Source organism: Paroedura picta, chromosome 11, assembly GCF_049243985.1.
Source record: "Paroedura picta isolate Pp20150507F chromosome 11, Ppicta_v3.0, whole genome shotgun sequence".
In the NCBI taxonomy this organism is placed as follows: Eukaryota; Metazoa; Chordata; class Lepidosauria; order Squamata; family Gekkonidae; genus Paroedura; species Paroedura picta.
The window spans coordinates 56,843,126-56,869,870 of NC_135379.1; the positions used below are offsets into that span (position 1 = coordinate 56,843,126).

Genomic DNA, 26,745 nt, shown 5'->3' on the forward strand with positions numbered 1-26,745 from the left:
GCCAGTCGGAGTCGGGCGAGGGAGCGCGTGCTGTCGGCTGCGCAGGCGCCGTGGGAGGCGGCTTCGGTCCCCCTCCAGCGAGAGAAGCGCGGCGGACGCTGCCGCGAGTGGACGGAGCTTGCCCGGCTGCCCGCCCGCCCGCCATGAGCCCCGACGAGAAGCCGCCCCCGCCCCCGCCGCCCGGACGGCCGCCAAGCAGCCGGGCCCCTCAGCAGCCGCGGCGCGGGGGGCTCCTGAGCGAGGTGCGCACGGCCATCCTCACCGAGCCCTTCCAGGAGCGCTACAGCCTCAGCCCCGGCCGGGAGCTCGGCAGGTGAGACCGGGGGGGGGGGGGGGAATTGGGGCACGGACTACACGGACCACGAGCCCCTGAGTTGGGATCTCCAGATGCCCATGGACTACAATGGCCATGAGCCCCTGCCAGCGTGGTCCTTGTAGGCTATGGGCATCTGGGGAGCTACGGTTTGGCCACTCGTGGGGTAGGGCAAACGGGGGCTCTCCGGGTGGCCATGGGCTACAGTGACCCCCAGGGGACCTCCCGTTTGGCCACCCCGGAGCCTAGGGTACGTTTTAGGGGTTCTGGGTTCAAATCCCACGTTTCCTGGGCTCTGCTTAGCCTGCCTCACTGGGGTGTGGTTGGGAAAGATGAGATAGAAGAGAAATATGGGGAGTGCCCTGGACTCCTTGGAGAAAGGGTGGGGTGGTTCTTTTTCCCCCCTTCTTCTTAAGGGTGGACAATGACTGGTGGTGCTCATAAATCTCCCCCGTCGTTGTAGCCCGAAGGGGTCACTGCCCTTGCCCCTTCCCAAAGAACAGCCCTGCCTGGGTAAATCATCCACGTAGATTGCTGTGCCCGATGTACGCTGAGCCCTAGTCTGGCTTTTAGGAGGCTGGCAGATGCTGTTTTGACTCTTGCTGGGATAAGCAGGTTGTGAAGACGTCATTGCCTTGGAAAGTTGCTTTAAAAGTGATCCTCACCTTTTAGGGTTGTGGTTGGGGGGCGGGAGTTGGGTGTGTTTTGATTAGATTGTCGGGCGGGTGGTGAAGTGAAGAAGGGGGAATCTGCTTGGTAAGCTTCCCTTTTGTTTTGGCTGAAATCTCAGCCCCAGTCCTAATCCCTCTTTCAACCAGGCAGGCTGGGGGACCCCCTTTGCTATGGGTTCTGCTGCCCCCGGCCCTGTCACTGTTGGGAGAGTTTCAAAGCAGCAGCTGCTGGGGAAATCAATTGCATGGCCCTTCTCCACCCCAAAAAGAGAGCACTAGTGAAATTCTTCACCCGGTCTGTGCGTGAGAAAGGCAGACTCGGATATTGTCAGTACCAGGAAGCTTCCTCGTCATCTGCACATACAGTGCTTCTCCCTCTCTTCTTTTGTGGTGATCCTGTTACTGGTGGTCCAGACCACAAACTCGGAGTGATGGGGTGGGGGTGGGGAGGTAGGTTTGCCTTCCTCTCCATCGTGATTAAGTTTTTCCAGTTAAAGTTAACAGCACTTGAGGCCTGGTGTTTGCCTGTTTACTGTATGGGCGGAGGCAGGGAGAGATGTCATTTGGGCGTGGTGTGGTCCGGCTCCCTTTTGCTGCCCTAGTGGCAGTAGTAACTTGCTTTTCATGTGAGTGGTTGACCTGAAAGCAACATGAGGAGTTTTGAAATTGATCTGTAAAAAATGATAGATGAGAGATACTTTTCTGATGGGATGTGGACACATAACTTTTCTGTTCTCTGTTAAAGAGATTTTGGCTCAATTTAGAAGAATATTGTTCTCAAATACCGACCATTTTGAGTTGTTAACGGAATTGTAAGAGTGTCTAAGCACAAATGATAGAAAAATTGATCATCCTTGTACACAAATGTTGAATCTGCATGCCTGAAACTTTAACGAGAGAATTGTTTCCAGGATGTACAATAAATCTTATTAGGTCTTCTGATGAACAGAGGGGTCCTCACAAATATTTTTAGACTGCAAAGAAACACAAAATTAAAAAGTTCAGCCCATTACATTTGCTTTAGTATCAGCCAAGTTAACACTGCAGTTGGTTGAGGTCGAGTGTTCAGTGGTCATCATTTCAGCATTAAATTTTCAATCTTGAAGTGTTCTCAAAATATTTTAGTGGACTCAAGACTTAGTTATGTTAAAACTTTTTTTCCTGGGGTTTTAAGCCAGAATGGACAAACTGATGCCGCTCAGACCCTTCAGCCTGTTTCCTTTTGACTGTGCCAAGTAGTGCAAAAAGAAATGGGGTCTGCATTGAATGTACATACATTTGCAGGTGGAATAACACAGGGATTATTGTAAATTGGAGGCAGAAGGTCCTGGATCACAAGGTATGCATGGTATGCAGCCATAAGTAGGCTGTTTTATTCTAAAGTATTCTTTAAAAGCAACACAGTGAATTCATAATTCAGTCCTTGAACCTTCAGTCTGATAAGTTAAAAGCTTCAAGGGGGTTATTTTAACAATTGTACATTAAAATTAAATGATATTTTGTAGAAGAAAAGTTATTAGATGGATTCATACTTGAGGCTTTAATTGGATCAGTTTCAGACCTGCTCATGCTCGTGTGAAGCGGTGTTTGATATTTCTTGAGTTACCTTAATGTTTCTATGAGTGGTGAAGTTTGCAGGACCGTTCCATTTACTTCTCACAGTGCAATTCCAAACACAATTCCCAGCCTTCTAAGCTCATTGACTTTAATATACGTAGAAGGGTATATAACTGCTTAGGATCATGCTGTCAGTGTCGCGTGTGAAAGCACCCTCAGAATCCACTTCTGTGTAATTAAACGGGATGATGTCGCCTGTGATGTTAGCTGCATAGTGCAGCGGTGACTAGTAAATGGGGTGCTCAGTTAGATGACACATTCTGCACATTGACAGGTGTGTGTGTGTGTGTGTGTGTGTAAGTGCTGTGAAGTCGCTTGTGACTTATGACGACCCCATGAATTAATGACCTACAAAACATCCTATCATTAACAGTCCTGCAGACTTGAGTTTCACAGCTTCCTAGGTGTCTTTTCCATACGCTCTGAATAAACAGTGGTAAGTTAGAGGTTGAAGAACTTGTCTGTCTGATGCTTCTGATAGGTCTACTGTACCAATAAGCTTGTTTGCAGTTTGCAAAGATACAGTGCACTGTTTCTAGATAACAGGAATATGCAATAAAATGCTTTCAAGATAATGATGGTATCAGTTGACGTAAAGCATTGTGCAAGTTTTTGAGGCCACCAACTCTCTGTATCCGATCTAGGAGTGTTTGCCATTGAGGGTGCTGTTAGAAATTATGTAGGTAGCAAGCAGGAAAGGACTTTCTCCAGGGCGAGGGCCCTCGCCAGCAATGTAATGACTTTGCTGGAGATACCCTGATGTCACTTTATTCATACTGCCCTTCCCTCGTGGGCTCAGGGCGGTTTACAGCATAAATAATAAAACATAGTCACAATCCTAAAAACAGTAGTTGTAATTGTTAAAGTAAATACGTACATAAAATCCTGCATTGGTTAGGAGCATGGACTTCTAATCTGGTGAACCGGGCATGATTCCCTGCTCCCCTACATGCAGCCAGCTGGGTGATCTTGGCCTCACCACAGCATTGATAGTGCTGTTCTGACTGAGGAGTAATACCAGGGCTCTCTCAGCCTCACCTACCTCACAGGGTGTCTGTTGTGGGGAGAGGAAATGGAAAGGGATTGTAAGCCGCTTTGAGACTCCTTTGCATAAAGAAAGGTTTGCATTTGCTTAGGAGTAGGGGGTGGGAAGATGGTAAAGTGCCTGTAAAATACGTTAGTGGAATACATTATTATAATCTTATATCTACCAATGTAGGTAAATGTGTTTGTATAAGAAGACCCCAGTACCTTTGGTGTCTTATGAGCCTCAACCATAGGCATGGCAGAACAACTCCATCTTGCAGACCCTGTGGAACTGTTTTAAGTGTCATGGGGCCCTGATCTCACTCAGGAGGTGGTTCCACCAGGCCGGTGCCAAGGCTCCAAACCCTGGCTCTGGTTGAGACCATCTTTATCTCTCTGGGGCCAGAGATCTTCAGCAAATTTTGTGAGAAGTGAAGGCTCCTTTGAGGGGCATAGGGGAGAAGGTGCTCCTGTAGGTTCAAAGGTCCCAGAACATTGAGGGCTTTAAAGGTGAGTACCAGTAGCTTGAACCTGATTTGGTCTTCAGCTCGGAGCCAATGCAGGTGGGAGAGCACTGGTCAAATGTGCTTTCTCTTTCCCATTCCCATGAGGAGTCAGGCTACTGCATTTTGGACCAGTTGAAGTTTCCGGGTAAGATTCTGGATCAGACTTAAGGTTCTGGTTATCACCTTTAAGGCTATACGCGGTCTGGGCCCAGTGTACCTGAGGGATCACATCTCTGCTTACACCCACCAAAGAGCCTTACGCTGTAGCACTTCCAACTTCCTGATGAACCCTGGCCCCAGGGAATGACCTCAACCAGCGCTAGAGCTTCTTTGTCCTGGCCCCCACTTAGTGGAACAAGCTCCCAGAGGAGGTCAGGTCCCTGACGGAACTTGAACAGTTGCACAGGGCCTGCAAAAGGGAGATCCTACATCAGGCATTTGGTTGAGGTCGACCTGTACCACCACTTCCCAAGGCCTCTCCTCCCGAGTCTCCCTCCTATGGCACCGACCATAATTCCGCCCAACCCACTGGACTATCAGTTATGAGGCAATTTAATGTTCCCAACATTTTTCTACTATTCCGTGTTACTTGTTATTTCACTTCTTTCATTATTGTTAATCTAAGTTCTGTTTTATCGTGAAGCACCCTGAGGATGGTATACAAATAAATAAATAAATAGCCCTGCATAGAGCGAGTTGCAGTAATCCAGTCTAGAGGTGATTGTTGCATGGATCACAGTGGATGGTTGGGTGTTGATAGATAAGGTGCTAACTGTCATGCCTGGCGCAGGTAGTAAAATGCTTGGCATGTGGTGCTTATGACTTGGGTCTCCATAGATAGTGTGGGGTCCAGGATCACACCCAAGCCTCTGACAGTGGTTGCAGTTCTCAGTTGGGCCCTGTCAAGAGTTGGTAATTAACAAATATAAAAGATATATTAAAAATGAATTAACTCCCACCTGTAAAAAAAAACAAAAACAGGTTATCATGAAAGCCTGGTCTAGATAACAGAGAAAGGCTGACTCCCAAAACAAATGTTATGGGCTGTAAAATGTCAGGGGCTATGAAAATAGGCAGTACTCTGGAAATCAACACGACCAGTATAACATCAGGTTTCTTACACTGATCTTCAGATATGATTACAGATTTAACTAAATCTTATATTAAGAATGCCTTGCCAGAGAATTATCGGTGCCCATAGAGGTCATTAGTGTGAATCTAGAGAGGTAGCTATATACATGCATAAGTAGTAGAGGCATGCCTCAATTTTTTTTGGAACAAGCACAGAAGAAAAGTGTCAAAATTTCCTTAGCATACTTAAATTCACAGTAATAGATAGGAAAAAATTAGTTCAGCAAATGATAGTCCAGCACTAAAATTTATAATAGCTAAAAATAAGGAATCAGATGTGCATCCAGAAAGTCATCCTTAATGAGAAATTTGGAGATCTGGCCAAGATTGTACAGAACAGAACAGATACACAGCTAAAACAGAATTACTTAAAATTAATCCATTACCATGTGGTCTTAAAGTTTAGCATGTTAATGTTTTGGCACTACAGAACAAGAATTTGGAATTATGTTAGATCATATAACTATAATAATTCATGAGGTTTTCCCCTATAACATAATTCTTCATCTAAAAAATGGTTTGGACCCAGCCTGAAATTTTCTGCTAACAGGTGTCATTTCTGATTTGCCTCTCATATTATTCTTGAGGGTCCTCTGTCCCTCAGAAGGGAGATAAATGGGCTTCAGCGGCAGGGATGACACAGAAAAGTTCTGTTCCTCTGACGGAAGTGTCTGGTCCAGCTTACTGTATCCAAAGTACAATGAAAGATTCATAGCTGCCCTGTAGCTTTGTATCATCGGAGAGGTGGTAAGAGCTTTAAGACTGCAATCCTACTTAGGACATGTCTCGTTCAGCTTATTGGGACTTCTCGCTGCATGAGCAGACTTTCTGGGAGGAGGGAGAAGAGAACCAGCAGCGGGATCTATGAATAAAGCTTTTTCACGATGTTTGTTTCTTTTTCTCAAAGCGTATGGGGTGCTGGTGAGCATATTCCCATAGAAGATGCTGACATTTAGAATTAATTCGTAGTCTAATGTGGCCCCATTGTTTTCAAAACCTTCTTTCCCACCTTCACAAAGATGAATTTCCTTGCTGAAGTTCCTATTAATAAGTACAGAACTCACAATAGCGACAGGACATGCTGTAGGTTACTTTACGAAACTGTTATTTGATGTCACATTCTTCGTTGTTCGCCAGTGGATCCCATGGCAACAAGGAAGTGGGTAAACATATGACGTAAAAGCTTTTTGCTTATCGAGCTTGACTTGCAATCAGTGGATCCTTTGTTTCTTTTCTTCAAACCAGGAGACCTGCCAGCGTAAACCATGCTTTTTTGAGGTTGGGAGTCTCAAAAAAAAAACCTTGCGTTCCGTCTAATAACTTTGAAATCAAGCGAAGCCATTCAGATTGTTAGGCAATACAGTACCGCAAACATTAAAATTTGGTAATGAAACCATTTCAGCCTGCTTATTTCCACTTTTATTATTTAAATGTCAGCCTTGCAGTAAATAGCCATAGCCGGTGAATGGCCAACCAAGAATCACCTTCCTTTCTCTGGATGAAATAATTTGTATTCCTCTGGTGCACCAGCCTTTTACTACTTCTCGGTTTTGAAGATTTTAAAAGGAAATTCTCACGCCCTGCCCTTAGCTGCATTTACTTGGAACTAATTATGGTTGATTTGAAAGCCTGGATGTCTGTGGAGCATTAGGATCACTGTCTTGGGAAGGGTTTTCAGGAAGGAAAAACTACAGAGTAAGAGCAGAAATTTAATAAATAAAACACCGGTCTTGAGTATGTGCAATACAGTTCAAAATATACTGGAAATGGGGTTTTATTGGTTATTTTAGAAATGTTTAAACCTTCCTTGCTTACCAATACAGGCAAGGGTAATAGTTCCATAGTGCTGAATATTAAGGCACTAACACTCTGCATTGGTGGGTAAATCTGGAAGAGTGACAACGCCGCATAACTAAATAGTCCTACATTTTTGTTTTTAAATGTTACACCTTATCATTTGTCAGACTATCTTTTGAGGTGCCTTGCACATATTTCTAAAAATATATTCAACAGCCCTTGAACCTCATAACTGGTACATAAGGCTTGCCCTTAACATAGTTGGGCATCTGACAGTTAAGCAGAATTGTTACTGGCAGCGGGGGAGGGGGGAATCTGGTACCCTGCTGCTCCTTCGCCCAATAACTAGGGCAAGCTGGTCTTCCGCTGGAGATTCATTCATTCATTCATTCATTCATTCATTCATTCATTCATTCATTCATTCATTCATTCATTCATTCATTCATTCACATTTATATACTGCCCTCCCCGAAGGCTCAGGGCGGTTTACATAGAACTGAGAATTATACAAAGAGCCATACATATAATAACTATAACATTAATAATACTAACTGATAACAGGGTAACAGAACAACATTAAACAGCAAAAACACAACAAGTTCAGCAGTAGAATGCCTTGATGGATTTCTGGGGGTGGGGAGTGGAAGGGGGGCAGGGGCCCTGTAGATGTTGTTTGTGCCTGGTCTCAACCAAATGCCTGGTAGAAGAGCTCCCTTTTGCAGGCCCTGCGGAACTGTTTCAGCTCCATCAGGGCCCTGATCTCCTTTGGAAGCTCATTCCACCAGGTGCTACCTTTGCGACCTGGGCTTCCATTGTGAGGGAAGCATCCAGGATCACACCCAGGTTCCTGGCAGAGTGAGCTGTATGAAGCTGTACACCATCCAGGGTGGGCAGGCGCGCTTCCTCATATGGCCCCTTCTTACCCAGCCATAGGACTTCCGTCTTTGAAGGATTGAGCTTCAGATGGTGGGCTTCCTGGGAGGGAGGGGTCAGGAATCCAAGTGTCTGTCACTTAATGTCTACAGTCTTTGAGCAACTGGTTAATGATCCTATTTGGAAGGAGGGTAGTAGGTATCCTGTGTTTAGATAGAGCAGGCTTTCTCAACCAGGGTTTGGGGAAACCCTAAGGGCTTCTTGGGAGTCCTGGAAGGGTTTCCTAAGTGGGTGAGAGTTAATTAATTTTGTATATATGTATTTAAAGTTGTTAAACCTTTCTTGGGTGATAGGACTATTTATGGTCATGTTAACCCCCTCCCAAAATGGTGGGCCTGGAAAGGGAGGGGCCCCAAGTAGGCTTCTATGCAGTTATGCTACCTAAACATATTCTGCATGATTGCGCCACTTCTGGGGTTTCTCAAAGCTTGAAGAACGTTTCAGGGGTTTCTCAATGGTAAAAAGGTTGAGAAAGGCTGAGGTAGAGAGAGAGATGGACTTCCAAGGAGTTGTGATCACTGGAATCCATGGCAACTATTAGCTAATCACAGGTGAACATACCTACAATGTTTGTGTGATAGCTGTGCATGATAACACAAGGCAAAGATGTTACCATGTCCCACTTCACATGCAACAGAATATAAGAGGTAAACACAGCACCTTGTCCTAAGGAGGGATGTGGCTCAGTAATGGAGCATCTCCTTTGCATGCATAAAGTCTCAGGTTCAGTCCCTGGCATCTCCACTTACAGAGGCATCATGTAGCAGGTGATGTGAAAGTCCATTGCAAGTTCAGTAGACTATCCTGACCTTGATAGCTGAGCTGTCTGACTCAGTAGAAAGCAGCTTCATGTGCGTATGAACCACTATGCCGCTTGTACCCTTTGTGACGTGAATGCTGCTAGATGTGTTGACAGCAGAAGGGTTCTTAACCAACACAAAGTGACGATGTATGGCTGGCTGGTGCAGTGGGGAAAGAAAGGGCATAGGGTTCACTTGCTGCATGAATCCCTTTGAGGCATTAAAACCTTGCTTCCTTACCTGTATGGTATATTTTGGTCCTTGTACCTGCAATTGGAAGAATGGAGTAGTGGTTCTTGCTGGGTATTTGTGGTGGAGTATGGGTTTTGAGAAACCGGTATTAGCAGTACATTCTCCGTGTTATTAGTTCTATGTTCCAAAACTCCTCTCCACCTGGTGTGTATGTGTGGGTTCTAAGTGGAACAATATGAACCCCTAGTCATATAGTCCTGTGCCATGCACAGAATTGGAATTGCTTGAAATATGGGTGTCTTGGCAGTGGTATATATGGTGTGCTGTGCTGTTAGCGTCCTATGCTTTGTTAGGCAGCATAGATAGCCCAGGAGTCTGCAGGAAGCTCATTCAGGCTGTTCAATGTGTTCACTGAAAATAGGACAACGTACACCACGTCTTTTGCTGTTTAAATGTTTGGCTTTGGGACTGAGGTTTTGGAGGAGTGAAAGATACCTACTAATTTCCTTATTTGCTACCCAGCTCTGGTCCTGGTACTATGGTGATCTTATGCCAGCATATTGTCAAAATTGTTGGCACAGGGATTCAGTCACCATCCTGTGGCTCTCTACCTGGCAAAGCCAGAATAAATAATTGCACAGGTAACTGTTCCAATAAAAGCTGAGACCTTGGGCAAGTTTTCCTGTGCAATTGGTTGATTCAGATCTGGGTTCATAGAGCCCAGCTGTTGCTGGATATGGTAATTTAATGCCACATGAGACTCCCAAAAAGTGTTCGTGGTCTGCAAGCTGTAAACTCTACAGCTTATTCTTCTTCCTTTTTCCTATGTTAGGTGGGAAAATGACTTGCTTGTGATTGCTGCTAAATCTCATTTTGTCCATATGAAATCTTGGAATCACATTTTTGCGACGTGTCTGGTTTGACTTGTTTCTTTCTGGCTTCAGGCCTAGAGATGGGACAGAGATGGTGTGTGTTGGCCTGGTACACTATCTCTGCAGATGGACAGAAGAAATGTGTCACTTCTGTTTTTAATCTTTCTCCTACACAGAAGATCTGTTTGTATTGCAGAAACTCTTTCAGATTGGGGCAGGTTTTAAAATAGAATGGTTTCAGTCACTATTTGGAGGGGCTTGGTCATGGTTAGTAAGCCAGAATAGATGCTAAATAGCCTTGATTCAGTGGTATTCCATAAGGATATGGAACTGGAACTAGACACGGAGGATTGCAGTGGGGAAAGCGTTGTTGCGCCCTTGTCAACTCCATTGTGGAATACCTCAGGAAGTGGTTCTCTCCCCCATGTTATTCAACATCTATATGAAGTCTCTGGCTCAGCTGGTCCAGAACTATGGGCTGGGATGTCACCAGTGTGCTGATGACACCCAGCTCTATCTCCTCATGGAAGGCTCAACATCTCACCCTCAGCTAGGAATCTGGGGGTAATTTTTGGATGCCTTCCTGTAAGTGGAGGCCTAGGTCACCAAGGTAGCCTGTACAGCATTTTTCCATCTTCACCAGGTAAGGCTACTAAAGCCCTACCTGTCCCCGGACCACCTAGCTACAGTGATCTAACAATGGTCAGCTCCAGGTTGGGTTTCTGTAACTCGCTCTACATGGTCCTACCCTTGTCCTTGACCTGGAAATTGCAGCTGATGCAGAATGCAGCTGCTAGACTCCTCACAGGAACACCTTGGAAGGCCCATGTCCAGCCGGTGTTGGGGCAGCTACATTGGCTGCCAGTTGCAGCCCAAACTGAGTTCCAGGTTTTGGAATTAACTTTTAAGACCATCTGTGGTCTGGACCCCACATATCTGTGGGACCGCCCACCTCCTAATGCTCCCTGTATGGCTCTTTACTGTTGGAAATCCATGGCCCAAAAGAGGTTTGCCTGGCATCAACCATATTTTTGTTTATAATTTATATATTTGTTTATATTTAAAAGTGACAGGGTGTGCTTAAATGGTTACAGATGAAAGTGTTACTTTACACAATATCGTTGCTTTATTATTATAGACCATAATTGCAACCACTGAAGAAGAAACAGAAAGCGGGATTGTATACCCGGGACCCCGTTCTGGTTGCAGAAACATTTAGCTTTTATGCTGCCAAAGAGCTGTTGTATAATTTTATGGATTTACGGGGTTTTATGTGAGTTTTGTTATATTATTAACCACCACGAGCCCCTTGTGGAAGTTGCAGGATATAATTAAATAAAATAATCATAATAATATCATACCCACTTTAAAGCAGTTTGGTTTGTGGGTTCAATTCCAGGTGCTGATTTGTGCCTTTTAAAGCCCCTCATGACCATTCATGTTCTTGAAGGATGGTTTCTGTTGGTATGAACCTGTGCACCACCAGATTGTCACTATTACTTGCATGGGTCTATTAGATCGGCTGCCCTCTGCTCTGAGGAGCTTTTGGTGGTGGAGCCATTCCTGTGGAGATCTCTGTGGAATAGATCAAGAGAGTCAGATTCAAAGTTGGCTTCTTTATTTGTAGTCTGTTCAGTGAAGTCAAAATCTATTTTAACCCTGGTTCAGCTGAAGTTGAGATATGAATAGTCTAGTGCCCTTAAAAGAACAGCAAGACGGGAGAGTATTGCGAGGCAATTTGGTAGCATTATTTTTGTCTCTAACTTTCCGAGCCCTAGAATATAAAAAGCAGGACTTCCAGTTTTGAAAAAGAGAACCATTTTACAAAATACATTCTTGTATATACACCAAGGGACTCTTGCAAGTCCCTTGGACTACAAGGCGAACAAACCGGTCAGTCCTAGAGGAGATCAGCCCTGACTGCTCCTTAGAAGGCCAGATCCTGAAGATGAAACTCAAATACTTTGGCCACCTCATGAGAAGGAAGGACTCCCTGGAGAAGAGCCTAATGCTGGGAGCGATCGAGGGCAAAAGAAGAAGGGGACGACAGAGAATGAGGTGGCTGGATGGAGTCACTTGAAGCAGTAGGTGCAAACTTAAATGGACTCTGGGGAATGGTAGAGGACAGGAAGGCCTGGAGGATCATTGTCCAGGGGGTCGCGATGGGTTGGACACTACTTCGCACCTAACAACAACAATATGCACCAATGCATTTGCTTGTTAGTTACAATGGCTTAATTAAAATTCCTCCCCAGTTAGTCTTTTTTGAAGAATGCATACTGAAGCATCTTTACATTTCCCCCCCTTTTAGGACATTGTCACCTGCACCATTAGTGAACAGTGACCTCAAAGTACGGTGATTTACCACATAGTTGTATACACACATGGACCCTGGGGTATCAAACAACCTGTCAACAATAATTTTTGTTTTGCCATTATGATGCTCTTTTGTGTGTGTGTGTGTGTCCCAACCAGTGTCACCTGAATTTTTGCAGCTGATTTAAGACACTGGAATGAATTGTTACAGAGTACTGTAGGTGGGTAAAAACAATAGTCTTCATTGGACAGATTTATCCCACTGTAGACACACACACACTAGGGACACAACAATGTGCACAGCTCCCCAACAATGCTGGTAATTGATGATATTTGTTTCTCTTAATAACATGCTTTTTCATTATCTTGGAGTTGACATTTGGCTTATTCATGACACTGACTTCTGGTGCCACAAACCTGGATTTGTTTGACAGTTGGTGTTTAGAATTGAGTTTGAGGCTAGCGCACACCCCAAATATGTTTTGTTTCTGTACTTGTACATATTTGTTGCACGTCAACCATGTGGAGGGCATGGCGGAAGAAACTGTCAGTGTATAAAAGCAGTTTTTCCCCTGGACTTTGGGTTAGTTCCATGAAGAGTGTAGCTTAAAATTGTACACCTCTTATTTCCACAAACGTGCTTTCTCTCATTCTAGGGGAAAATTTGCAGTGGTGAAGAAGTGTGTAAAGAAAGAGACAGAAAAAGAGTTTGCAGCAAAATTCATGAGGAAAAGACGAAAGGGTCAAGATTGCCGGATGGAGATAATCCATGAGATAGCAGTTCTGGAATTGGCACAACGCAACCATTGGGTTATTAGCCTCCATGAAGTCTATGAGACCCCAACAGAAATGATCCTAGTTTTGGAATAGTAAGTATCAATTATTACAGTGTTATCAAATGTAAGAAGGGTTACTCAGTGGCATGTTATGTTTTGGTGAAAAAAGTATCCCCTTCCATCAAAACTGTCAACTTCTTGGTCTTCGTTGAGTCCATGTTTCTGGGGCTCTTGAGATAAAGCTAAGTACAGAATATACACATTTTGTTGTAAGTCTAAAGATTATACCAAGTATTCCTGATTTTAAAACTTAGCATTTACAGTTTTTTTCCAAGAATTTGAAGTGTTTCATGTATACCGTCTCCACAATTGCTTTATCAATTTGATAAATCTAGGCTGGTATTTTTTCTCCTCTATATTGCAGAAACTGAAAGGATAGAAGCCAGCCTATAAATTCTTGGCTGAGGAAATATGTCAACTTGGGACTTGTGACTCATATGTTTAGTCACTCCCATCGATTCAGTACTGTGCGCACTTACATTGGCAGTAAATACCATTGGACAAAATGAGGCAGACTTCTGCGTAAAGAAGTATAGGATTGGGCTTCACACGTTAACTCAGATGCCACAATTTTGGTAACTGTAAATGGCATGAAGCAGTTTTCTAGGCATGCTTCCTTTGAGCTATTTTTGACTGAAAATTAGCACCTTCGAGGTAGTAGAGCTCACAGCTCCAAAACCTAGTGTGGTGTAATAGTTAGAGTTTCAGAGTAGGATGTGGGAGACCCAAGTGTAAATCCCCACTTTGTCTTGGTGCTTACAGAGTGACTATGGACCATTCTCAGCCAAACCTACATCACAGGGTTGTTGAGAGAATAAAAGGGATGAGAGGAGAATGCTATAACCTTCTTTAGTTCCCCATGGCTGAGAAAACTGTGAGGTGTATAAGTGAAGGACATTTTTGTGACATGCAAGTGAAGATTAAATATAGCTGAACATGAAAGGCGGATAAAAGGTGGGATGGCTGGTGAGTGGGAAACAGGGGAAGGTGAGAATATTGCAGTTCCAAATGGAGGGAAAGAAGAAACAATGTGGGAATGTAGATGCAAGAGCAGGTGATGTGCCCCCCCTGTAACTTTTGCAGGTTCCCCACTGCACAATTGTGCCCTGTGGCAGCCACCACAAACCTGGGCCATAGTTTCCTTGTTTAAGGGCTGCCAGGAGGGAAATGCTGTGGGAGGAGGCAGATAAAGGTAGACTGGCCAGTGGGTGGGAAGGAGAAACAACAGCAGGGAAGGGGGGAAACTGAAAGGCTTTAAGGGAAGAGAAAGCTTAAAGAATGTGAAAATGCGATTCCTGAAAAAAAACTGGCAGGTCCCCCTCCCCTTTGTTTTCTGTTCTTGAAACTGAGTGCATGAAGCTTGGAGCATCTTAATAGCGGTGACCAACACTTTGGCGTATCATCATGTGTGTGTGATTTCCAAGAGTATAATTATAGACTTGTCTTATGATAGTTGCTAATATTCCTGGAACATTTTGACTCATTGCTATATAATTGGTGAATGTGAGCAAGTTCTTAATTTGCTGCTGTAGCGATTAACGAAGCAAGAGAATAATGCTTCCGGTTAAAGGTTTTTTATTATTATTGTAACCATCATATACAAAATGCATTAATATGAATATACATGTTCTTTCCAAAGAAGGAGGCAGGCTGTTTTGATTCATCATAACTCACCATTCCTACCTCACGTATGTGTTTTGATGCAACCTGAATGTCAAAGGTGCATGTGCTCCTACATGGCATTAGTTCTTGTTTCCAAGCCTGGCAATTCGTCCTTGCTGCCACTGTCAGGGCTCAGCAGTTGCGTAAGGAAAGGATTGGATTTCAGTATTGCTGGCGCCTTTATTTTAAAACATTTTATGCTGCCTTTCTGCAAAGCATAAGGTCCCCCCAAAAATGGGACATGTCTTTGAGCAGAAAAATGGGATATGTCCTTTAAAACCTCCACGAGAAGGAGATCAATGAGAGAATGCCAAGCAAAACTGTAAAGCAGGGGTAGTCAAACTGCAGCCCTCCAGATGTCCATGGACCACAATTCCCAGAAGCCCCTGCCAGCATTCGCTGGCAGGGGTTCATGGGAATTGTGGTCCATGGACATCTGGAGGGCCGCAGTTTGACTACCCCTGCTGTAAAGTCTCCCCAAGCTCATGGAAGACAACAATTAAGGGAGACAGAACAGTCTCCCTGGGGAGGATATTCCATAACTTCAGTGCTAAGACCAAGAAGGTTGGGGCACCCTCGGAAATGATGTGGTGGGTTAGGTTCAAATGGTGGTAGGCAGTCTGGAAGGTATGTTGGGCCCAAGCCCTATCAGGCGTCACAGAGCAGCACTTGTAGCCTAAACAGGCCTGCAGAGATGGAATGAGTATACGGCACTGGTCAGACCACACCTGGAGTAAGGCTTGGCGTTATTTGTACCAGAATTTCCCCCCAGCATTGTTCCTCTTTCTGATTGCTTCTGCAGAAGAAGGCAAACTGATCCTTTCTCTGTCATGTCATAACCCATCTGTCAGTGAAAGGCAAAAATTGAATTAGGGCATATAAATAATTATTCTAAACGCTATGATTTTGTAGACTGACAGGCAAGGAGCTTTAGGCAAAAGGGATAGGGAGGGATCATTATTTTGACACTCCCATTTGTGGTACTTGTAGAAGAAGAAGAAGAGTTGGTTCTTATATGCCACTTTTCTCTACCTGAAGGAGTATCAAAGCAGCTTCCAATCGCCTTCCCTTTCCTCTCCCCACAACAGACACCCTGTGAGGGAAGTGAGGCTGAGAGAGCCCTGATATTACTGAAGAAAAGAGTTGGTTCTTATATGCGGCTTTTCTCTACCTTCCCTTTCCTCTCCCCACAATAGACACCATGTGAGGTGGGTGAGGCTGAGAGAGCCCTGATATTACTGAAGAAGAAAAAGAGTTGGTTCTTATATGCTGCTGTTCTCTACCTGAAGGAGTCACAAAGACCATTTATGCCCTGGAGGTTTCATGCTGGGCTGCAGGCTGGAGATTGAGTTGTGGCAGGTTGCCCCACCTCTTCCTGCACCCACATGGGGAAGCATTTGGCCTGGTGCGCCTCATCCACCCCTGATTTGTGTTCTTGCACAGGAGCTGGGGCAGTGAAGTTCCCAGTGCGTAAACGGTCAAAACGGCTTACATTCTCCTTCCTTTTCTTCTCCCCACAACACCCTGTGAAGGGGGTGAGGCTGAGAGAGCCCTGATATTACTGCTCGGTCAGAACAGCTTTATCAGGGCTGTGGCGAGCCCAAGGTCACCCAGCTGGCTGCATGTGGAGGAGGAGTGGGGAATCAAAGTCGGCTCGCCAGTTTAGAAGTCCTAACCACTACACCAAACTGTGCTCCTAGTTGCCTTATATTTTGTGTCAAAATACTTCAGGCATTTATTAAAGATCTGCATAATGTTATTTCTAAGCTTAGATATTTGTAATGTTAATGAGCCTCTTGTGGCGCAGAGTGGTAAGGCAGCCGCCTGAAAGCTTTGCCCATGAGGTTGGGAGTTCAATCCCAGCAGCCGGCTCAAGGTTGACTCAGCCTTCCATCCTTCCGAGGTCGGTAAAATGAGTACCCAGCTTGCTGGGGGGTAAACGGTAATGACTGGGGAAGGCACTGGCAAACCACCCCGTATTGAGTCTGCCATGAAAACGCTAGAGGGCGTCACCCCAAGGGTCAGACATGACTCGGTGCTTGCACAGGGGATACCTTTACCTTTACCTTAGATATTTGTAAGAACACTGTTGAAGAGATACTGAAATACAGAGTAGTTGGTAGCAGAATGTGTCCTTCAATAACTGAGTAGGTTTACAAAAATACTACTTAACTGTAGTCAGATGAACACATAGAGATACTTGTCCGGGTCTGAAACTCAGACTTCTATGAGAAAGAAATGCTATTTTTCATTAGCCCTTAGGGAAAGATTTGGTTTTGGATGAGGTAAAATGGGAGCTTTTATCTCATCCCGTTTGGGTCGTGGGTGAACTCTAATCTGGAGAACTGGTTTGATTCTCCATTCTTCCTTTACATGAAACTCGCTCAGCCCTGCCTACTTCACAAGGTGCCTGTTATCGGGAGAGGAAGGGAAAGTTGATTGTAAGCCACTTTGGGACTCCTTAAGATAAAGAAAAGCCAACTCTTCTATTATGCTTATTTTAAAAAGGAGAAAAGAAAACCTGGCAAATAAGAAAGTGATGAACTCTGATACATACTTCATGTTCAAAGCAAGTCAGATATGGTTCCATTGAGCAATCATCCAAGAAATAACAAGAGTTAAATATTCTATGGCCTCAGATCTACGGTTCTGGGCATGTGTCGCTTTTTAAAAACTTGAACATGAAGTACTTGATGGCACGATTGTGCAACAAGCATGAAGTGACATGACTGTTCACATAAATTGCTTATGAAGTTCATTGTGTTGTCCCTCCCCCATATTGGGCAAAATGTGACATAATCTTCCCGCAGTATTATGGTGTAGTCACTATTTGAAAAATTGCTTTCTGTGCTGTTTCACCTCTGGGGTTACGTGAGCTTAGAATGTAGAACAGGGGTAGTCAAACTGTGGCCCTCCAGATGTCCATGGACTACAATTCCCATGAGCCCCTGCCTGTGAACACTGGCAGGGGCTCATGGGAATTGTAGTCCATGGACATCTGGAGGGCCACAGTTTGACTACCCCTGATGTAGAACATGAGTGGTGCATGCACTGCTGGATGGGCTCTAACAAATGGGCTGTAACAAATAAGAGCACTTCTGAAGATTTGCGGTGAAAAGATGTCTTAGTTTAGTGAAGATAGCCAGGTTTGCCATGTCCTTTTTAGATGAAACTAGTCCAAACCTTGTGACCCTGTCCAAGAGCACTGCTGAAGTCCATGCAACTTCTTAAATTGTCTCAATCTTTACATTTGGCATCAAGAAAGAGCATTAGTCCATGTTATTCCTTGTTAAATAGTCTTAGCTGCAGTTTTACACTTAGGCTGCTTTGAAGTGGTTTTTAAGATGCAGTGTTCGTGTCCAGATGAGAATTCTCATTTTGAAGGTGAGATGCATGCATCTTTATCACTTGTGACTTTTTGATACATTAACGTCAAGGGTATCTAATACATTAAACTTGAGTGCCTCTTTCTGAGGCTCAAAGCAGACTACAATATATAAAAACACTTTGATTAGACAGCATGAGACTAAGCTTATGGAGCTGGAAAACAGTGTTCTGATACTCTTTGTAAATGTTTCCTTAAAAGAAGAATCACTGGCCTGTATCCTACCACCGCACCACATAGATAACCCCCAATGTCCTACCACTTTGCTCAGTAAAATGTGAAGTGGCTTGCTATTAGATGAAGACTCTTTATGCTGGAGTAAGGCTTCAGATTTTGCTGAGCAGACCAATGATATGCAAACTTCAGTCTCTGTGTTGTGGTTTTTCAGCCTCTTTTGCCTGACACTGAATTACTACTGACCTCCTACAACATAACTTTGGCATCATTCTTAACACGAATAGTTAAAACTAAAAAAAATCCTCTTCCTCAGTGCTGCTGGAGGGGAAATCTTTGACCAGTGTGTAGCTGAAAGAGAAGATGCCTTCAAGGAGAGAGACGTCAAGCGTCTCATGAAGCAGATCTTGGAAGGGGTTTCATTTTTACATCATAATAACGTAGTTCATCTTGACTTGAAGGTAAGTTTGTGACTTCATAGAACTCGTTCAGTATCTAGAACTAGACTTGTATTTGGGTTCTATTTGTAAAATACTCAACCTGAAAAATGCACTTGAATCTTTTCAAACTCAATTTTTCTGTGCTTAGCTGCACAGTGGGTAGTTTTGTCCGCTTTGAGAAGCACGTGTTCACATTCCTCAGTGGGAACATCTCCCTCACCTGGATGGCCCAAGCTACCCCAATCTTGTCAGATCTCAGAAGCTAAGCAAGGCTGGCTTGGTTAATATGTGGATTGGAGACCACCAAGGAAGTCTATGCAGAGTGCTATGCAGAGGCAGAGAGTGGCAAACCATCTCTGTTCTTCTCTTGCCTTAAAAACCCTACAAAGCCATGATAAGTCAGCTGCAACTTGATGACACTTTCCACTGCCACCAAAGGCAGCATCTATCCAGCATGTGTCCTCAGCAGCTCCAGCTAAAGGAATCAGGTAGAAAGGGATATGGCAGACCTCTACCTGGGACCTTGGCTGGATGCTGCTAGAGTAGACAGCACTGACCTGATAGACCACCTGTCTGATATGTAAGGCAGCGGAGAGAGCCTTGATTTTCCTGCTCGGTCAGAACAGCTTTATCAGGGCTGTGGCGAGCCCAAGGTCACCCAGCTGGCTGCATGTGGGGGAGCAGGGAATCAAACCCAGCTTGCCAGATTAGAAGTCCACACTCCTAACCCCTACACCAAGCTGGCTCACCTAGGATGTGGAAGTGGTGTGGATCAGTAGAAGCTAAGGGAAAGAAACAGTGCAGGATACCAGTAAGATTTGTGTTTCAGGATGAAGGAGCACGTAGGCTAAAAGAAAGTGCTGAAAAGGCATCTAATGAAGTCCTGGGGTTGTTGGGAATTACATAAGACTGTTCCCTTGGGTTGCCTTTTGCTTGCAAGCTAAACGAAGAAGCTTCATTGACTGGCACTAGCTCTCAAGAAGCCAGTCTTCATTGGCTGCCCAAGCCCAGTTCAGAGAGCTAGCTCTCAATGATTTGAGGCCCCAGTGCCTGCCTACTGATGTAGATAATTTGCAGAGGCCCTTCTTTGTGTGCTTCCAACTCCCAAAGAATTGGGGGGGGGGGCCCTTCCCAGGAAGAGTACGTTGATCTTTGCCATGTTGAAACTTTCTTCCTGTATCGGCTTCCTGGATGCCTAGCCCAAACCTTCCACTGAGTTCTATTGGTTTGTTGCACCTGGTATGGCAAGAGGTAGGGGAAATGTAGTAGCTGGTTGTAGGTGATTGCACAATGATTTTCATTGCTTTCTGTTGAGCCAGTGATTATAAATTGCCTCATGTGCTTTGGCTAGGAATACACTATGGGTATACCACTTCACTTAAAAGAAGCAGGGAGATTTTTCATGACAAACTGAGCTGGGAAAGAGCGGTTGAAATGAATTTTTTAGCCCTGATGGTTTTAGCTATGATGATTTATTTGTAGCCAGAGGGTGCTTCATAAGTTTCAGAATGAAATTACAAAACAGATGACAACTATGGGTACATTGACCTCATGGAGTCACTTGCCTATCCTGTCGTCGAACAGCACTTCCCTATACCTATTAAGCCTATTTCGTATATCCGTCTTTATTTTTACCCGGATCTGACTTTGGGCTTCAGTGCAGCCAATCTAATACTCCAACCAATACATTTGACTGTAATTGTTGAATGCTAATAGTTGTATAATGCTCATAGGCATATATATTAGTATGTAATATATAGGTAAAGGGTGTCCCCTGTGCAAGCACTGGGTCATGTCTGACCCTTGGGGTGATGCCCTCTAGCGTTTTCATGGCAGGCTCAATACATAGTATATATTTAACATATAATGTAGTATATATATGTAATATATATTTAACATATAATTTAGGGAACAGTGACATTAGTACATCTTTTACCATACACCCATCCAGAATACAAAATTTCATTTCTGTTTTTTAATGATAGTTAACGTAGGCGTAGATTTAGAACTCCATATTGATCTGAGTAAATGCTGGACAGACATGTCCTGAGCACTCCTTTAGAGACTTTGTGTCCTTTCATGTTTTGGTGCTCAAAAGATTCCTAGTCTTCTCTGAAAGGACTCCAAGTAACGGGAGCATGTGTGCCGTTTTCCTAGGCAGACTATTGTCATAATGATGGTATTTCCATGTCTTTATTTTTAGCCCCAGAACATTCTGCTAACCAGCAACTCACCCTTGGGAGATGTTAGGATAGTTGACTTTGGTCTCTCCAGAGTAATGAACAACAGTGAAGAATTAAGAGAAATTATGGGGACACCTGAATATGTAGGTAAGTTCTCGACATAAGTTATTACTGTGATGCTTGGGCCACAAAGTACTTGGAGCACAAGAAACATTAGAAATATTTGAACAAATCTAACATAGGTTGCCTCCAGAGCTTTAGTTACTGCTCTGTGGTAATAATTTAGAGAAGCTCAATGCAAGAGAAAAATTGATTCTGATGAATGTTGATCACAAATGGCTGGTACTCTCATTAGCGCAAGTTTTAGAATCAACAGGATATTTCTGTGTACCTTGTTATGTTTACACTGGTTGGTGAGAAGATAATGACTAAATCCTTTCTGCACCAGCTCCAGAAGTCCTGAGCTATGACCCGATCAGCACCGCGACAGACATGTGGTAAGTGAAGTTCTTTTTTACTGCACGGTTATTTCCAAAATGGATTGTGCCCTCCCCCTCACATTTTATGGCTTTGTTTTCTGTTTTAAATTTAGGAGCATTGGTGTACTAGCCTACGTCATGCTAACAGGAGTCTCTCCTTTCTTGGGAAATAACAAACAGGAAACATTCTTAAATATATCTCAGATGAATGTAAACTTTTCTGAAGATTTTGACCTGATATCAGAATCTGCTGTGGATTTCATCAAAGCTCTTCTGGTTAAAAGGCCTGAGTAAGTTCTGCTTTGTTGTCTTGAGCTGAAGTTCCTAATCTTACCTCCCTCCTCAGTGAAGCATTGCGCTGACTGCCCACGGCGCATGTCCTTGCCTCTTCCTGAGAGTAAGGCTTTTCACTGATTGAGAGTCCTAAGGTGATTTGTCCTTTAAGGACCAAGGATTGTTTTTTACGCTGTTGAATGAATCAGTGCAGCACATTTGGAACATGAAATGACACTGTACTATTCCCTGTCTATGGATCCATGAGATTCTCAGCCTAAAAATGTCCAATTGTTTCCTTGTAAACAAGCATGTTTTGATCCCTGGTTAAAGTTTTTTTTTCTCTAGCTGCTGCTACTGGAGTAAAGCCAGCATTTTAAACAGAGCTAGGGAAGAAAAGAGTCATCCAGTTGTGTTTTACTGGCCATTTGAACGGAAGACAAACTGTTGCACCCAAAATATTAGGCCCATCTGTAGGAGAGTTTTGGCCACTTCAGTGATCTGCTTGAGATCCTAGGTTCCTTTTCACTGTTAATACTAGACTATGCCCTTTACAAAGCCCCACTGGCTACTGTTGTTCCAGCCATGGCATTGGCCTCCAGCACAAGAGGAAAATTGTCCTTCAGCCGGGCATGTGAGCTGGCCAGTCATCTTTGTGTCATTACTTGGCCTTAGCAAGAATCCGATGTAGTTCTTAAGAATAAGCCAGAAATGGTCTCATAAGACTTGTTTGTGACTTGATATGAGTAGTCCTCTTTGAAGAAAAGCCTTAGTGATGCTCTGAGAATGGTGTCTTTGAGTCTTCTACTGAGTTGGAACTAGGTCTGTCAGGGTCAGTATTGCCTTCTGACTGTGAGCAGCTCTCTCAGGCCTGAACTCCCATGAATCAGCTTGTATGTGAACTAGAGCAGCTGACAGCTTCTGCATGCAAAACAGATGCTCTCCCACTGAGCTATGGCCTCATCTGGATTTTCTGAAAACTCTATAGAATCTTCAGTATGCCTATATTTATTATCAGCCCCTGCCCTTTAAAAGTGAATTGTGGTAGAGGAAACAAATAGCTCATTGCTTCTGTGAAATCCAGGAATTAATCTTGGCTTAGGTTTATATTAACTGAAATATTTAAATAGGGTGAGGAGAAGCGTGCAGGGACCCATTAGATCCAAGAGCCCAGTTGCCTGAAATATCTACAAGAGGTAAAATGCTACCTGGGTATAGTTCATGTACAGCTCCTAACCGTGTGGAGTCCCTTCTCACTGCTGCAAAAACATACTTGGTGACTTGCAGTGGAGTGTCAGTGCTGGCTTGCTGATTCCAGGGTATTTCAAGCCTCAAGGATGGTGTCATGGGACCAATGTTCCCTGCATGCACAGACTTTGCAGTGCGGGTGGAGCTGTTTGGAGGAAAGGCTTCAACATGGTAATGGCAAAGTCAGCCAATGCTGATGTGCTTTTATATGCCTTGCTTTGTCACGCACACACATCTGAGACATCTGAGACATTGTTCTCCATGTGATAAGTGTGGAAGGTTCTATGCAGCGGGAAACTTATTTTGAAATGCATTTTTATTCTTGTATTCCCTGAGCCTGTATTCCTGTTTTGTCCAGGGAACGGGCAACTGCCGAAGAATGCTTGTTACATTCATGGCTAGCACAAACTGATGTTCCTGAGACTCTGTGCTGGAGCAAGAATATAGACGAAGCAGCAGATACTCTTACTGTAAATGAGGAAGACTCCACTTCTGAATTTTCTGCAGACGGAGAAAAACCAGACGAATCCGGAGTGACAGAGGAGCTGATTGTAGTAGCTTCATATACACTGGGACAATGTAGGCAATCAGAGAAAGACAACATTGTTGAACAAAAAACCATTTCCAAGCGATTTAAGTTTGAGGAACCTTTGTTGCAAGAATTGCCTGGAGAATTTATTTACTGAGTTGCGACTTGCTCTTTGAGACTCTGAAACTAATTTGGGAGAGACGGCCTCCCAAATTTTATGTATAGCCATGTGCGTATATCCTCCCAGGTAGGGGAGGAAAATATTAAAAGCCAACCAGAAAACTGTGCCAACCTCTTTTCATTTTAATGGAAGTAAGTATAGGAGAGGTACCCTATTATGGATGTGAGAGCATAATGCAGTGGTTCTGATCGTTCTGGCTTTTGTTGGTATGTTTAAAGCTTTTGTATAGCTGCTGTTTAATTTGTTGGGTCTCCACGGTTGCAGGCTTACTGTGTGCGCCAGAATACCAAGAGAGGCCAATATTTGGGCAAAACCTGTTGTAGCTTCTTCTTTCCCAGGATGTGCAGCTCTGAAATGTGGGGTCTGATTCTGCTGTCACTTGCGGCAGTTTGGTTGTTCAAGCCATGCAGCACAATGTAGACAAAATAATGCTTGAGTGGAAAGCTGTACTGTTTTACCCTAGACACTTTTTCCTTATTGGATCATGAATTTCTTCATGGTGCCTTAAACAGGACACTCAACAAGCACTAAGCCAACTGTGTCTATAAGTCATTGGGAGGGGGCCTGTTTTGGACTATTTGTGCCAGGCCAGTGACATTCACTCCATGATTTGAAAGTGAGCTGCGGCTCTTCTGAGCACTGTACTCCGATGTGGCACCCCCACCTCCTGACCTCTTCTCTGCAGCTTCTACTCAGCCCAACATGTGGATAGCTGCCATGAGGAGAGCAAGCTTGCCCCAGGGAAGAGAGAGCAAAATCACCTCTGCCATCCAGGAGAAGACCATGGTGGCCACAGTGGAGTGGTGGTGGCGGCGGTGGCTTTCTTCTCACTTCTTCATAGCCGGCTTGCTTTCTTCCGGAGACCACAGCAATCCCCACACACTTGCGGTTCAGTTTCTAGCATGTGAAATCTGCTTCCTTCCACTGCGTACAGCTTTCCTAACTGGCAATTATTTGTCTCTTTTTCCAAGTGCTCTTGACTTAGACTGGCTTCTTCATATGTGTCTTGTTGCTGCTATTTCTGGTGTTGTAAAGTTGTTGTTTTTTTTTTTGGTTTTGTTATGTACCTTTTTCCAGTGCTGATTGGTTCTCTTGCAAGGTTACCTCTTTATACTCTTATAGGAAAAATCAAGCAAATGCTACGTTGCCACTAAAGTAAGATAGCATCAAAGCCCCCCCCCCCACACACACACACACACATCCATATACAATCAAGCTGTAAAGGGCACAAAGTTTGTATGTTTTATGGAGGACAAATGGTTATTTACTGACTTTCAGTGTGCAGGCTGCAACATTCCTTTTATCAATACTAGCAATTTGTCTTTGGTTTCAGTAGAAGCTGTGCTGAACTTCTAAAAAGTTTACTGTGCAGTCTAGAGATGTGAAAGCCTAGGCAAATGTGGTTGGGACGGATTCCTATTTAGGATTTTTTTTTTGCAGGTTTTCTGATGGAAAAATTAGGAAATTAGGGGGGACCTCCAATAAGAAAAACCTCCAATAATTTTTTTTTTGAATGTGAATAATGTGTCTTAAAAAGCATCCCACTCATCTTAAAAAGCATCCCACTCATTCCAAATGTATGGCCTGAAAAAGTTTGAGGACATTTTTAATTTTTACAGTCGAAAAAAATAGGGACATTTGGGGGAACTTTGCTTCAGGAAAGAGGGAAAGTCCCCCCCCCCCCGAATATAGAGTATGGGTTTTCGACTTAAGACAGCAGCATTCAAAAATTTCCTGTGTATACTTGTAGACATACAACACTTTGAAGAATACTGTGTTTAAATATAAATAATTCTGGCAACAATATGCTATAACATGATTTATGATGACATTATTAAAGGTCAGTGCTTTCAATGTTATGAAGTTTAATTTAATATCCCAATATGCTGGTAGTCCTACTTATTGTGATAATTTGAGTGTTTCCGCCCAAGTAATGGTTTGTTTTGTTGTTACAGAATTTGTTTTATACTTTCAGCTATTTTTTCCTTGCCACTTAGATGACAAAAATTAAGATGGATAACCATGTAAGCGTAGGATGCAGCACTTTCAATTCTTTCTCATGTACTCGGTGTTTTTCTTGTAGAAAAAAAATAGTATATAAAACTATACCATTTGGCATATTTAAGGAATTCAAATTGTGTATTTTCTGTTGCTAAATCAGCGGGAGAAAGCTTCAGTTAGCCAGGAAATGAAGTTTTGCATTCAGGCTGTCGTAGTTTGAAGCAATAGAACAAAATTGGAGTCCAGTGGCAACTTTCAGTCAAAGCTTAATTCTTAGCATGAGTTTTGGTGTGCCTGCCCAGAATTAAGCTTTGTTGGTCTTAAAGGTGCCATTGGACTCAAACTTTGTTCTATTGTATATTTCAGTCCCCCCCTCCCCAATTGGTTTTACCCCGTGGCTTTAGAAATTTTTATATCTGGAGTGCATCCCTATGCAGAGTAACTTGTCTGCATTTATTCAGTTGAGTGAGCTTAGGATGGAAAAATTCTTCACGATTGTTCTGTGGGTCCTTCAGTGCAGCCAGTGCCTGGTTGGTTGTTTGGTACAGAAATTGCCCTCTTCCATGGCCACTTATTTCATAACCATCTGTTTAATATTTAATTGATCCAGACTAAGTCATATAGATCTATTTTCCATGAAACAAGGGGCATTTTTAGCTTCTCCCATGATGTAAAAATTACCCAGTGTGCTAACTTGTGTTAACAGAGCTGTGAGCAGTAATAATAAAAAGTCTGTAAAGAGTATTGTGTATGTTCTAGGGGTAAACCAGGACGTCTCCCCAGAGTTTCAACAAGCTTGTATCTCTTATGTACAGAACTAAAGCAAAGGTGCTTGTGTATACATCGTCTAGTATTTAGCTACCAGAGAAATTCCCTGTTTTGTCCCAAACTCGTTCCTGTTCCCTTACCTGAAAGGATTCACTTAGTGAGACGATGGAAGTTGGATCCATGTTTGAAATTCTGTGACAGAAGTTAATTTATTCCCTTCCTGAACTTGCAGATTTATGGCCTCCCTGAATTTGTAGAAGTGTGCAAATTAAATTACTTCAGCTCTACCAGCCATTGTATAGCCTACACGCCAATAACTGTTCTAACAGTTATAAAAGGCAGACTTTCAGCTGCATTTAAATGGTAAATACAGTGGTAAACTTAAGAAGCTATTTTATATGTGGATTTAATG

The 26,745-nt window shown here is 43.5% G+C and overlaps 1 protein-coding gene across 1 annotated transcript; it reads left to right on the forward strand.

Annotated features, from left to right (window-relative positions):
* On the forward strand, positions 1–26,305 carry STK17A (serine/threonine kinase 17a). Its single transcript, XM_077303947.1, has 7 exons — positions 1–313; positions 12,831–13,043; positions 18,548–18,692; positions 20,875–21,001; positions 21,303–21,351; positions 21,447–21,623; positions 23,213–26,305. Exons 1-7 carry the CDS (start codon positions 144–146, stop codon positions 23,538–23,540), a joined length of 1,209 nt encoding a protein of 402 aa, XP_077160062.1. The 5' UTR covers positions 1–143; the 3' UTR covers positions 23,541–26,305.
* Positions 26,306–26,745: the final 440 nt, after the last annotated feature.